General features: G+C 40.1%; 3 protein-coding genes across 3 annotated transcripts; 2 read left to right on the top strand and 1 right to left on the bottom strand.

Annotated features, from left to right (window-relative positions):
- Positions 1-218: 218 nt before the first annotated feature.
- ercc1 (excision repair cross-complementation group 1) lies at positions 219-3,723 on the top strand. Its single transcript, XM_073473866.1, has 9 exons — positions 219-343; positions 535-912; positions 1,163-1,266; positions 1,469-1,568; positions 2,368-2,444; positions 2,707-2,806; positions 3,033-3,104; positions 3,214-3,282; positions 3,371-3,723. Exons 1-9 carry the CDS (start codon positions 287-289, stop codon positions 3,431-3,433), a joined length of 1,020 nt encoding a protein of 339 aa, XP_073329967.1. The 5' UTR covers positions 219-286; the 3' UTR covers positions 3,434-3,723.
- A 758-nt stretch (positions 3,724-4,481) lies between these two features.
- On the top strand, positions 4,482-10,272 carry prmt2 (protein arginine methyltransferase 2). Its single transcript, XM_073473083.1, has 8 exons — positions 4,482-4,697; positions 4,785-4,976; positions 5,666-5,827; positions 6,905-7,069; positions 7,186-7,361; positions 9,432-9,561; positions 9,657-9,793; positions 10,033-10,272. Exons 1-8 carry the CDS (start codon positions 4,614-4,616, stop codon positions 10,244-10,246), a joined length of 1,260 nt encoding a protein of 419 aa, XP_073329184.1. The 5' UTR covers positions 4,482-4,613; the 3' UTR covers positions 10,247-10,272.
- Positions 10,273-11,488: 1,216 nt separating this feature from the next.
- LOC141001919 (uncharacterized) lies at positions 11,489-14,933 on the bottom strand. Its single transcript, XM_073473084.1, has 2 exons — positions 14,805-14,933; positions 11,489-13,137 (listed from the first exon to the last, which is right to left on the bottom strand). The coding sequence occupies exon 2, from the start codon at positions 13,082-13,084 to the stop codon at positions 12,056-12,058; it is 1,029 nt and encodes a 342-aa protein (XP_073329185.1). The 5' UTR covers positions 13,085-13,137; positions 14,805-14,933; the 3' UTR covers positions 11,489-12,055.
- Between the last annotated feature and the right edge of the window lie 32 nt (positions 14,934-14,965).

Raw genomic sequence — 14,965 nt, 5'->3', positions numbered from 1 at the left:
ATACATCATCAGCAAAATGTTAAGTTTAGCCTGAATTTCATACTCTGTGTTGTTTTTTCAGCATGAATGAAGTCAGACATCAGAGAGATGTGTGATTTAATAATTTAACCTTGCTACTCAGTTGATAGTGTGGTAACCGTGCTTTTATTTTGAAGGATTCGGATCGGAAGTCTTAATGTTGTTGCTGTAGCTAAACCTGTCAGTGTGCGAGAGGGTGAGCTGGTTAAATAAGTCTATCTAGTCAGTGGCATGTGTTTTTTGAGAAGTCTTCATCTGTTTTAAAAACATGAAGAGGTTTAACATCAACCTGGACGACTCCGCTTTCACCAAAGAAAGAACACCGGTCGGTATTTTCCAGAATTAACTCCATTATTCTGTAGCGGCTAGCTAATGTTAGCTAGCATTCCAGCTGGTAAATTTCAAATTCACAACACAAAGTTTTGGTCCTAAAAGTTCCCTGTAAAGTGATTGTTTGTGTAATTCACTTCATGACTCTCGACCCTCAGATAAGATTTTAATGTGATTGTATTCCAGCCAAAGTCGCACTTTCAGTCTTCATCCAGAGGAGGAGAAAACACCTCAACTTCATCCTCAGCAAAGCCTGCTTCTGCACCCTTGTCCTACGCAGAATTCATCGTTCAGAGTAAAAGCAAGGTGGGTGCACCCCCTGACAGAGAGGGTCCCTCCAAAAGTGAGCCAGCTTCAGTGTCGTCTGCCCCAGGAGGGTGTGAAACAGTTCAGGACTGTGCCAAATGTACTGAAGATGGATCTGATGGTGTTAAGAAGAGTGAGGCGACACAGGTGGCTGACACAGACCAGAAAGAGGGAAACTGTCAAGGGTCAGATCTAAGCCTCAACCTCGGTCCAAAACCAGTGGGGTCTGGGAGCAGCATTATTGTCAGTCCTCGGCAGGTATGCATCAAAATAATAATATACCACCGATGCTCCCCATCCATACATCCATTGTCTGTACATTTATCCCCACTCAGAGTCACGTTACAAGGCAGATTAGTTTGCTGATGCTATTCCCCATGGAGGCGTAAAGCGGTCTAGTTGTGTCCTTATTAGCTTGGAATAGTTTCACTGGTTTCAGGTTTGTTAGTTGACTTGCACAACAGGACGTATCACATCACAGATTTATTTTTGTTTTTATGTAATTCAGAGGGGAAATCCCATTCTGAAGTTTGTGAGGAGTGTCCCATGGGAGTTTGGAGATGTTGTACCCGACTATGTCTTGGGCCAGACAACTTGTGCTCTCTTCCTCAGGTGGGTTTCTGTCTGTGCCTCAAACATATTTTATGGGCCATTTGTATGTGTACATATAGACGCAAATGATGCATGCTTTGTTTTGTTCATTTCTTCCTGTTGTCCTAACAGGAAGTGCAGCTATGCACTTTTCTCATATGTATTTTTTTTTCTCCTGTCTATATTGTTTTGCTGTGTTGTTGGTTTTGGGCCTGACTTAAAGTCTGAGGTATCACAATCTCAATCCAAACTATATCCATGACCGTCTCAAGCTGCTTGGACAGACTTTCACCCTGCGAGTGTTACTGGTACTAGTAGATGTGGTAAGTAAAAAAAAAAAGACCTTTATATTGAAACTTAATGGTGGACTATGGGCCAAAAGCAAGCACCTAGTGTTTTGTAAAATGGTATTATATGGAAGCCCTGAGAGGTAAAGCTGTTGATCCATTTTCTAAGTCTGATCTAAATTGTTTTGAAATAAATAAAAGAGCATATTCAGTGATGCATGCATTTTTAATTATGTTTTTTTAAATAGATTCATACATTTTATTTATTTATTTTTTGCTAGAAACATCTGGTGGGCCAAAATCAAACCTTATGGTGGGTCAACAGCAGCCCTGCTTTAAAACAAATTGATTACAACTAGAGACACAGAATGCCTCTTTGTTTCTGTAGGCCAGCTAGTTAACTGTAACATCTCTGAAATAGGCAATCTCATTTTCTATTACAAAGTATGGACAATGATTACAGAGTGTAGCCACGCTATATTTGACAAAATGGAACAGCATACACAAAACACTCAACTGCTAAAAATAAAACAAGATATAATTTAAGTTATCCATTCAGAATGTTTAATTTGTAACGCAAAGTCAATTTTTCCTCAGTTTAACTAGTTTTGCTAATAGTCATGTAATTGAAGTCTTAAGTGTGAGGCTGGATGCAATTTTGCAGAAAAAAGGTTACTGCCAGAGTTGAATAATACCAGATACTGTATGAAAAATAATTAGATCTGGTTGAAAAAAGAAACATTAAAAAGCAGGACATCTCTATGTGCATATAGATATAATAATGATATAGAAAATCCATTTATGAATTAAGATTTAATCTAGTTTTTCCTCACAGAAAGATCCTCATCATGCATTGAAGGAGCTGGCTCGCATCTGCATCATGGCTGACTGCACTCTCATCTTGGCTTGGAGGTAAGACCTGCGACTGATTGCCAAGACTGACTGACTGTGACAGGACACAGGCATAAAATAATCAGTTTTAAATCCTTACTTCTCCATGTGTACAAGATCCTAACTTTGCAACCTAAAAGTGTATTATCAGAAGATAAAGTCTGATATTTCTGTTTTTATAATGTGTTTTTATTCTGGTCCTGTTTATCGGGAACATTATGCCTGATAATAAACCAATATGTAAATAAACATATCTAATATTTTCTTCATGTTGATTTGATAGTCCAGAGGAGGCAGGGCGTTACCTGGAGACATATAAGTCATATGAAAAGAAACCAGCAGACCTTCTGAAGGAGCAAGTTGAAAAAGACTACCTGTCAAAGGTGTGTGGATTCATCCTTTTCTATTGAAAGATTGTAAGGCCCATTGCTATTTTAAATGTGATAATTTTGCCAATTCCAATCTATGCACAACATTGTAATGTGATTGACTGAATATGATCCAGTCACTTTGAATGTAAAGGACAATTATCTGCTATCAGAGTATGCGCCAAAATGTTTTTTTCAGTCTTTAAACAATGCAGTTCTGATTAGATTGGTGTGTTTTAAGGTTACAGATTCCCTGACCACTGTGAAATCCATAAACAAGACCGATGCCATTACCCTGCTGTCCACTTTCTCAGTGAGTACAACTACAGGGAACATTCACCTTCAGATTGATGCTATACTATAATCAGTTTATATGCACAGACATATCCACAATGATGATGAATTCTGTGCTTATTTTATAGTCTGTAGAGGGAATCATCAGTGCCTCTAAGGAGGACTTGGTTCTCTGTCCAGGTCTTGGCCCACAAAAAGTGAGTAAAAATACACATCACAATATGAATGCACACAAGGTAGAGGGAACATTTATTTAATGACAATATTGATATTTTGTGCTTGCAGGCAAAGAGACTCTATGATGTGCTGCATAAGCCCTTCCTCAAGTCGAAGACAAAGGACAGCTGAAACTTCTTACCAAGGATATGTGAAAAGAACTCTATGAAGTTGATCATCACCTTGAACAGCGTGCCAATGCATAAATACACCTCAGAGGACTGAATAAAATACTTAAAACACTCTTGCTTTACTGCTCTAAAAGTCAGCCAGGGATGTTTTAAGAATTTAAGATGTGAACTCTTCAACTGAGCTGCTCACCATTTCTGTGTTTTACTGAGTAATGTTGTGATATCATTTGTTCATTGTTGAATTCCTTTTCTATGAAAATAAATATTTTGTAATATTTTTATACTATACAATGGTCCTTATTTCTTTCTTTGTTACTTTGTTCTCACCAAGAAGCTACAATATAGTATCTTGCTTGTTCACAGAAATTAGCTATGATAAAGAATATATTATTGAAGAACGCTGTATGAAACTTCAACATTGAAATATTGTGATGATGAGCGAGAGGGGATGCGACCATACCTTGGGCATACAAATATTTTACAGTTTTGGACTGCTGATCTACTGTAACTCGAACACTTGTATTCGAATGACTATTGGTGTAACAAGTTGGATATAAGACCAAAAGAGCAGTAAATTTGCTGTCAAATGGGATTCAGGAATAATCTTAACAAAATACTGCTTTTTGGGGGGGTAAAATGTCTTTTACATGTAATAAATATGTTGAAGAGGAGGTGACTACCAGAAATGTTAAAATGAAGTAATTTCCAGTCCATTGTATTGCACAGCGCGGTGGTGCCTTTAGGTGCTCCTGCGAGAGTCACTCTTTGTTTAACTTTTGAGCCAGCTTGTAACAATTTTACTTTAAATGCGGTGAAATAAGATGTTTGTAAAGTCATAAAAGTCTTTACTACAAGTCTGCCTCTTCTTGACACGTTTACATGATCGCATAGAGAGCCTCGAGTCATTTTGGGACGTTTTTTTTACGCTAGATTTAGAATCGGCATATTTCCGACAGCACGTGAAGACACGGTAACTTAATCTGACGTCAAAACCGGAAGTACTCGTGATATTCACGCCACTTGACGTGTTGTGGCTTTTACCGCTCATTTTCACTGTAGTACACAGTTTTTATTTACTCTTACTACTATTACTTTACTATTCTGTTATCGCATGAACAAGTTTAAGTTGTTTCTCACAATAAAACCACACAGCAGTCGAGTCGAAACCACCGCCGTCGGACATGCAGACAGAGAAAGAGGAGGATGATACGTCTCCTGAAGAATATGTTGCTGTGTCTAATTTCACTGGAAGTGGCAGCGACCAGGTTAGAGACCCACGCAGACCTCTGGCAGACTAGCAACTGCACACTTTCATCAAATATGTCTCTAACTGTACCGTTTTTGTCCCGCAGCTTAGTTTCAGCAGCGGGGACACGCTGCTCGTCCACGCCAAGCCTTCACCAGAGTGGTGGTGGGCAGAGCTGCAGGGGATCATAGGTTATGTCCCTGCAGGCTACCTGCGCCAGGATGCTGCTGAGGAGGAGGACACCTCCCTGGAGGACCCATGGCAAGATGAAGAGTACTTCGGCAGTTATGGGACACTGGTTAGAAACTTTAAAGGATCGTTATATTCTGCATGTCACAGCTGAATTACCTGCAAGTTGCACATGCTGACAAGTTAAAGCACTTGCAGCCCTCCAGGTATACAGCCATATATTTCAGGTTGGCAGCTATAAACATCAACGTGCAGAGGCCTGACTCCATCACAATGAACATCTTTATTTTGTCAAAGTTATGTTCTTCTTATAATGTAATGCAGATGCTACATAATATATTTGGTGGCATGTCACAAATGCATTACATTCACAAGAAATGTTGAAAAATTTAAATTAAACCCAGAAAAGATACATAATTTCAATGGAATGGGTTTACTGGCTTTCCTTTAATGCACCATCCAGAAAGCCACATCAAAACAGGCCCTGCTGTTATATGATATTTGTCGATCGTTTGTTTGGATCCCCATTAGGTGCAACTGTGGTAAAGTCGACTCTTCTTGGGGCAAAAAATAAACTGATGGAGCTGTGATTACCTCTCGACCAAGTTTTGAAGTCTATGTATTGTGATTGTCATCCTGTACTGAAATATATATAAAACAATGGCTGGTTGGAAGGTAGGGATTAAACAAAACATAACTATATCTGCATAACTATCAATGTCATCGTAACGGCAGGATGTGTCATGACTTGTCACATGTTACACTGTTATACATGTCTATATTTTTTTCATCATATAGAGGCTTCACTTGGAGATGCTGTCAGATAAGAGCCGCACTGAAGCGTACCGGCAGGTTGTTCTCAGCAACAGTGACTCTCTGAGGAATAAGGTGGTGATGGATCTCGGCTGTGGGACTGGCATCATCAGCCTGTTCTGCGCTCAGCTGGCTAAACCCTCAGTGGTAATGTCAATTTTATGGATGGTGGGGAAGTTATACAAACATTGAGGCGATTTAACAAAGACCTTATAGGAACATGGCTCTGATCCAATAATATTTGAGGGCGTCATCTGTTGGCAAGTTTATTCATTGATTTTGAGGCATTTATTAACTTGAAACATGTAAGAAATGAAAGTGTTTGTTAGAGTATTATTGTACGCTTGGATTTGTGTGATTATCTTCATTATTTGGTTATCATTATTTTCACTAGTAATCGAATAATTGCCGTCTATAAAATGTCTGTAAATGGTGAAAGATGTTTTTCACAATTACCTGGAGCCCAAACTGATGTCTTTAAATTGCTGTATTTGTCCAACCAACAGTCTAAAACCCAAAGACTTTTCATTTACAATCATAAATGCTGAAGAACATCAGCAAATTCTGACAGTTAAGATGCTTGAACAAGAAAATGTTCAACACTTTTGCTTGAAAAATGGCCAAAACAATTAAATGATTATCAAAATAGTTGGCGGTTAATTTTCTTTCAATCCACAAATTGATTAATTGTCTAATCCCTTCCACTATAGCGTGTTATTCTAGTAGTGGCGAATGTAGCCTGGAGCGACAGAGGTCTGATAGCCTCACTTCTTCCTCATATATTGCCCCCAGATTTCTACCCCCAGAAAGTTGTAGTTTTCTGACTTAACCAACACTTTGAAAACTTTGCACTGCTCCCTCTGGAGCCACAAAAGACTTTATACAACTTTCTCTTACACATGTAGCAGTACCCCTGAAGACCTACTTTGAAGTGTAAAAAAGTAACACTCAAATACTATGAAAATGTTCATACCTGAGATTTTACTCAAAAATGTTAGATACTTTTCAAAGCTCTGAGTATATCTCAAATGATAACGAAATCCAGAGAAGAATAGTCAGTCAGAAGAGCAGATTCTCTGTATTTATACCAAACTACTAATTTTACTCATAGTTGGACTATATATCGATCATTAGTGAACTTACACTCCCATCTGCTGGACAAGGAGTGTTTTTACATGTCATAAACAGCATGATGTAAACAGAAGTTAATCTGTGGTGTTGTAGGTGTATGCTGTGGAGGCGAGCTCTATGGCAGAGTACACCAGACAGCTGGTGAAGCAGAACAGCTGTGAGGAGGTGGTTACGGTGCTCCAGGGACGAGCTGAGGAGATCGAGCTGCCTGAGCAGGTGGACGTCCTGGTGTCTGAGTGGATGGGTAACTGCCTCCTGGTAATAATGACACCGCCAATTACGTGATGTTTTTTCAGTTTTAAATTGACTTATCTCAGTATTATGACAGTTTTATTGGATCCCATCATGTTTCTGTATTCCTTCCTCTGGTCTAGTTTGAGTTCATGGTGGAGTCAGTTCTGCTGGCCAGGGACCGCTGGCTTAAGCAAGGTGGTGTTATGTGGCCCTCATCTGCAGCCCTCACCTTGGTGCCTTGTCAGGCCAACAGCTATTATGCAGAGAAAATGGCCTTCTGGGAGCGGCCCTATGGTCTGGACTTCACTCCTCTTCAGTAAGAGCCATAAGTCAGCTGCTCTCTGTACACACTGTCCTGTCTCACTTATATTTTTATAGTTTGGATCTTCCACAACTAACAGGGTCAGAGAAATTTTGAAAGATCTTGAACTCGGATATTAAGTTTAAACGATTAGTATATTAATCTGTGATGCCAGGTAGTGATACTGTGTTTGTGTGTTATTAACTTTGGTGGGATCACGATCACGATTAGAAGCCACAGTAATGGCAACCTTATTAGACATTTAACTTAAAGTGCAATACAAGTCAAATTGGACAGATGTAACGTTGACTTTGAGCAAGAAATTTATCGCTCACAAAAGTACTTTTTAAACTTGCATGTGACTCCTCAAGCCACAATACTGTACTGTATGTCATAAACATGGCGATCCATTTAGTCTTTGATCAAGGTCACCAGGTCACCAGGTACAGTATTTTGCTATAAAAACCCACCCTTCTTTATTTTTCACATGCATCCTTCATTATGCACATAGTAACTGTGTTTTCAAACTAGATCCAGTGTGACTGATCAACCACCTCAGGCAGCAACTAACTGGCATCTTTGTATATCTGTAAGTTGCCTCATGTTGCCCTGAAACTACTAAAGTTGACCTACTGCTCGTTCTAATTCAAGTTAATTCTGAGCTGCCTCAACAGTTGTAAATGAACTCTGGCTGTCTAAACTCTGCCGCATTTACCTTCTTTACCTGTTCACCAGTAATGGAAACTAAGACCGACATTACAATTTATGATCAGAAGACTTAACCGTTATTTCAGCGTGTTGATCATCATTTCATCCTTTACCTTTTGTTTAGCTAACACACGGCAGAGAAAGACGACAAGTCTGGATGAGGTGTTTAAATGCCGCTACAACCTTGTTTTTATCAGAGCACTCCAGCTAACTTATCGGTGTTTCTCAAAACAGGGAATAAGGTGTTTACATCTCCATCACATAACGGGTATACTCCAAAAATCTGATCATAAACGGGATACTCATGTATATGTAAACCAGCTGATTGTCTCCATTGGTGGATGGACTTTGCTCAGTTGTCAAGTGGTTGGCATTGATACATGATACAGACTTTAAATTATGATACACAGGTACAAAGAGACCATGAAGTTGCATCTTTAGGTTCTGGGGAATCAGCAATAACCATTCCTTTACAAGCTGAGCCTCAAAGTTCAAAGCTTTCGTTGATCTTCACAATGAACAGCTACTTAAGGGAGTTGAGTAAACCAAAAGTATTCAATGAGGTCATTTCTACTAAAAAAGTAACATGTTTTGAAGCACAGCAGTCCTGCTAAAGCTCCAAACAAGGGTGGCTACTAGAAATCTTTATGTTTGACATCTCTGCCATAATTGTCATGATGTTTACGTACTAAACACAGAAAAACTGCATTTGTGAAGAGGAACAGAGGTCATTAGACAACTCAAGGATATTAAGATAGGGGAATTTGCCATGGCAGTACAAAATATGACAAGTATCATTGAGTTGAGTCAGCTCTGGCATGTTCAAATTACTATTACTTTATTTTATTGTCTACTTTACTATTTTATTTATATCCTTATCTCTTGTTTCCATTCATGCTATATTTCTATTTCTACTTTGCACGGAGCATCTGGAACAAAAACAATTTCCCCCTGGGGATTAATAAAGTATTCTGATTCTGATAACATCAGACTGTTTGAGGCTAGAATTCTGCAAGGTGTTGTGGTTATTTTGTCCACTTTTAACATATAATAGTTATCTAGGAAATAATAATATTATTAAATGATATTTAAGTAGCTGATTAGTGCTGATAATAGCTGTGACAAAATATACAGAATGAACAGGTTAGAAATCTACACTGTTCATCAATGTTTCTACTCCAATACAGAGTACATTACATACTGTATGGTACACATTACTAAGGTGAAACCCATACTTTTTTTTTTATACTTCTGATTCTTTATCGTAGTCATCTTATGCATGCTTAAATTTGATTTGTACTTTCCCTTCATACAAGATATTATCAGTGGTAGTAACTTAATTTCCTCTTGGTGTTGATTTACATTTCATCTCTGCAGGCCCTTGGCACAGCAGGAGTTCTTTGCCAAGCCCAAGTTCAGCCACCTCATTGAGCTTGATGACTGCCTCACCACCCCCTGTGATGTCATACTCCTGGACATGTACACTCTGCAAGTGAAAGACCTGGAGGTAGAGTGTGTGGGTTTGTTTATGGGTGTGTGTGTTTGTCCCATCCCATACAAGTTGACCTTGACAACTAATAGAACTGCCATTTCATTTCCCAGGAAATAAAGGGTCAGTTTCATTTTTGTGTGGAGAAGTCTGGTGTTTTCCATGGATTCACCGCCTGGTTCACAGTTAATTTCGAGAGCCTGGAGGCAGGAGGCGCAACAGTGGAGCTAAACACCGGACCTAACTCAGAGTAAAACACATGAAACACTTACTCTGTTGTGTAGTTAGGACAGTTTATTCATTAACAACAGTGCTCCTGAGCCCTTAGAGCAATCTTTAACAGCCAAGAAAAAAATTGTGAGTGGTTAACAGACAATAATCAATGTCTGAGAACATCTCTCTGTGTGTTATAACCTGCAAATAATATTATAATAATCAAAATGGTAAAAACTGCAGTGCATGACAATATTAAGACTGTTTTCTTTTCAGCCCGACACACTGGAAGCAGACTCTGTTCATGCTAGACAGGCCAGTTAGCGTGTGTGCTGGAGACTCCATCAGCGGAACCATTGTCCTCTGCAGGAACCCTGTGTGGAGACGCCACATGACTGTTACCCTGCACTGGAGCGTTAACGGCAGCACAGAGGACACAGACAACTGCCAGGCAAACTTCACTTTACACTCTTTTATATCAAAGTGGTGATACATTGTTTTATTAACTTTTATAGCGTTAAGGTTACATTTCTGACGCTCATGCAATGTGACATACATTAGCCTCCCAAGAGTCCTGACTTGTCCTTTAAAGGAAGAGTTGACCCAAATATGAAAATTCCGTCATTATCCAAACCGATGCCGATGGAAAATCAGATGAGGTTTTGTGGTCCACAGAACAGTTCTGGAGCTTCACAGTAAAACAGAGTTGCAGCATTCTACTAAACAACTGAAGTAGATGAGGACTTGTTTTGAAACGTAAATAAACAGCCAAAAATAAATATCAGTTGGCTACATACAGCTCATTTGGCGTAATGAAAGTCTCCGAAAGCCCCAAACTCCCAAATTAATTTGAAAAGACGTTATGTAAACCCTTTTTTTAAGCTGAAATCTTAACTGTAACTGCTAAGCTAAAAGCATGCACCCCAGCTCAAGTGGGTACATGAGCTTTGCCATGTGTTGATAGTGAATATAACGTCTTTTCAAATCAATTTGGAATACTGGGGCTTTCAAAAACTTGGATGATGCTGGACAAGCTGTGTGGAGCCATTTGATGTTTAACTTTGCCATTATTTAAAACATTTTAAAACAAGTCCCCAGCTTCTTCATTTGTTTTGTTGCAACGCTGTTTTGCTCTGAAGCTCCAGAAATGTTTTGTGGACCTGACTTTCCATTGGCATGGGGGTGACTACAAACTTTCTGAATTTTCATTCTGGGGTGAACTTATCCTTTAACTTGCAAATGGTGTTCTCATTGTTGCTGACTTGTTTTTTCTCTCTGTCTATAGGTTGGGACAAAGAGTTTCCCCATGTGGAGGTGACAGACTGTCCATCAGCAGTGGAGATCCACAGAAAAACAGTCAAGCACCTCCTTGTGAGTTTAGGGTCAGGGAGGAATTAGCTGTGAGCTGCTGCTGACCTAAAATTATCTGTCATTTTATAATGAAAGAGGGCAGAGGAGGAGGTCAAAGGAGGCTCATCTGGCAGGACATGCAGTCCTATAGTGATAACTGCAGGCTCAGGTGATGCAACACACCGAGAAATCATGTTTGAGAGCAAGTTACATGTGAAGTTACATGCTAAGAATGAACTGTGGAGCCATATTGAAACTTCGACATGAATGCTCACTGGTCTAGGTGGAAAAAGATGCTTTATAGAATAGTGTTGATAACTTAAACATTTTTTAACATATATTTGTGTCCTTAAGGTGCAACAAAAGACATGGTTCAGTCCTCCACATTCTGCTTTTATGTTTATTTTTACTCTCTGTGCATATTGTTTTACAATAGACATCTCATTTACGTACATTGTTTGTACTTAGTACGAGTGCTACACATGCCAATAGGCTTGTATGGATTCAAGAAACCAACAGATTAACCATTAATTTATAATGGTTAAAGATATTCTTTTTTCTAGATTCAAACATTAGAGTGAACAATGTACACCACTGAAATGGTAGTTATAAATAAGCTTTGCTAGCTAAAAATATGCCTTAAAAACAATGTTGTAGTACCTTCAGTGATAATAATTCACAATAAAATTAATTAAATAACTGTACAATTAGTAAACTCATTGATATAAATCACGTAACAGTATTTGAGGGATTTATTTAACTACAGATTTGCTCTATGTCCCTTTTATCTGATCATTTGTAAACATTAAACTTTTAATTTGTTCTGTTGGTAGCAAAAAAATGACATTAAACACATCACTACTCCCCTGCATTTGTTATGAAGTGCTGTGGCAGGACTGTTATGACACATTTCTTGTTTTGTTTTTTTTGTCAGTGGATGTACTTGTGGTCATGGCTCCGTTTTACTCTTTGCTTTTGCTCTGGAGCGTGTGTTGACCTCTGAAGATAAAGGCTGAGTGGACTCAGGAGACGGAGGCCTTGAGAGTGGGACAAACAGGGGAGGTTTAACAACTTTCTCTTTAACCTCCTTGCTTTTATCCCTTTTCTGCCTCAAGTGTTTATCACAGTGGTTCACAAACGTATCCAGCTTGACAAAGGTCTTATTGCACACTTTGCAGTGATAAGGCCGATGTCCTTTGTCGAGGCGTATGTGCAGCCTGATGTATGATGAACGTACAAAGGTGCGGCAGCAGACGCCACATTTGAGATCCTCAGAGCTACTTTGTGTCTTCTGGGGCTGGGTGGGCGCTGGGGCTGACACTGGTTTGGCCTGGCCAGACGCCTCTGCAGCCTTGTGAGAAAGCAGGAGTGGCAAAGAGCGAAAACCCTCGCCACACTGCTCACACTTGTATGGCCGCTCCCCTGTGTGTAGACGAACATGCGCCAGGAGCCCGGCCTTCTGTGTGAACGACTTGTCGCAGAAGGTGCACTTGAAGGGCTTCTCGCCTGTGTGGAGCCGACGGTGGGTCGTCAGATGTGAGGCACGGACGAAGGACTTTCCGCAATCTGGGCATTTATATGGCCTGTCCCCGCTGTGGATTATCTTGTGTGCCATCAGGTGGGAAGACTGATGGAAGTATTTGCCACAGGTACTACATCTGTACTTCCTCTCCTTGTTGTGAGAGGCGAGGTGGAGGGCCAGGTGAGCGGAGGAGATGAAAGTTTTGGTGCACAGACTGCAGCTGTGGGGATCCAGGCGGATGCGGCGGTGTGGACGTCGACCATTAGGGAGGCTGCTGCCGGCCTGGCAGGATGGACATTTGGAAGGATTGTCTGCCTTGTGCACACGCTGCTGTATAGGAGAGGCTGAAGTGTTGGCTGAATCAGGGTCAGAGTCAGCTTGTGGTAGGCTGAAGCTGCATCCACAGTCTGAGCAGTGCCCAGTCTGTTGGCCGTTATCACTGGTTTTATCCAGCATGGTGCTATCTACAAGCAGAGTGGGAGGGGAGGGTGGTTCATTCTTTGACACATCTGAAAGTGATAAATGCATGTTTGTTATGGTTCACAGTGGTGTAGCTGAGATTATACATGTAGTTCCAACCAAGAAATCTGATGGGCAGACATTTAGAACATAGTCAAATCAGCATGACAGCACACCTTACTCCTCACTAAACATATTACTCTGCCATTTCCAAGCAAAGACAAACGTATTTAATGCTATACACGGTGCAATTGGTGAAAGGATCCTAAAGTGGCACACCCCTTCTGGTTTGCACCATGGGACCTTATTTCTGAAAAACTTTGTATCGTAGAGAACAGGCAACTTAAACATTGTAGAGCTGGTCCTGTATATTAGCTTTCTCACAGACCTAACAAACTACCATTTCACATGACTGCAGTTGTCAACATGGCCAGATTTATTGAGAAAAAAGGTGCCATGGGGTCCACCGGAAGGGCGTGGCTTCAGCTCCCTATGACTTCCTGTTTGGCTATTTCTGTCAGTTGTCACAGTAACATTTATAGAATAATTGCAACTTAAATAAAAAATGTTAGAAATTGAGTGTAACTAAATTATTTACCTTTTTTTCTCTTTTTTTTATGAATTTACTTTCTTTAATGAATATAATTTATGGTGTTGCTGTTAGACCGCCTCATCAGTGCAGGTGCGCGCCTCCTTTGTGCAGCAGGCCAAGGAGTAGTTTTGTGACCACAGTGAAAATGTTGTTTTTGAAAGGTTAAACACCAAAAAGTGCAGAATATTTAATTACGTAAAACATTATGTGAATTCTGGAAACTTCTACATCTATCTTTTTTCAATACAATTTGACTTTTGGACTTTTCAACGCTCTGGAGTTGAAGCTTGGCTGGTAAGTAGTTCATACGGTGCTGTTAGCTAGCTTAATAAATGTGAAGTTCGCAGATGTATTAGCTAAATTTGTCCGTGGAAAAATGATTTTCTTTTCTGCTGATATCTTTGTTATACCAAGACAGAGCAAGCTAATCGACTTTATGTCTATGCGCTACTTATCCAGTTTGAAAAATCCCAAGAGCACTAGGAAGCACTAACATTAGCACAAGGTTGAGCTAGGGATCCTGTTGCTAGGCCGTTACTAAGGGTTGGCCTACTTGCTGGAGTAGTGAACTAGGTTTCATTACATATTCGAGTCTAATGACGTGACTGGTTCTCTTCCAGTTGTTAGTCAGACCCCATGTGTTTCCATGGAAACGGAGATAAAGCTAGCGAAAACGTATATTTTAAGAGCTAACAGCCCTACAACATTAGTACATTTTTATATCTTTCAGTCGTTGGGAATAGTTTTATAATCGCAATATTCCACTCGAGGGGTCCGTAAGCATCCATGGAGTGCCACAAATGACGTTAAAGCACATCCTTTCGTGTAATATTGCTTAAATACACTCGGCTTCATTACTATTAAGAAGCGTACCGACGGATTATCTTATCTTTTCATTTACTGGCCGTACTGTACGTATTTGGAGGTCAGAGAGCGATAGCGCCACAGCTCATCTGGATGAACCGGCCAAACAGACGGCTCATAATGCGACATGCAAATCTGAAAACCAGAAATACACTAGCTTAGCCACCAATCAGCTGTATTGTTCCGCAGGCCTTCGCCCTCAACACTGAGGAGGTTACCCGCGGATGTGATTAATGGCACACAAACAAAGATTTTACATACCGTGTTCACTCTCCCTGAGAGAGTGTGCATGTACTGCGAGTGAATGTCTTGCAAGCGCTGTTAAACGTCACATTAACAGACGGAGAACAACGGAGTGATTGTTGGATGGATCGCATTTCGTCTCTTGCATTTCCCTGCAAGAAGCTGCCCGGTTTCTCTGA

This window comes from Pagrus major, chromosome 9, assembly GCF_040436345.1.
Source record: "Pagrus major chromosome 9, Pma_NU_1.0".
In the NCBI taxonomy this organism is placed as follows: Eukaryota; Metazoa; Chordata; class Actinopteri; order Spariformes; family Sparidae; genus Pagrus; species Pagrus major.
The sequence above is the reverse complement of the archived record's forward strand: the minus strand, read 5'-3'. Positions and strand labels throughout refer to the sequence as shown.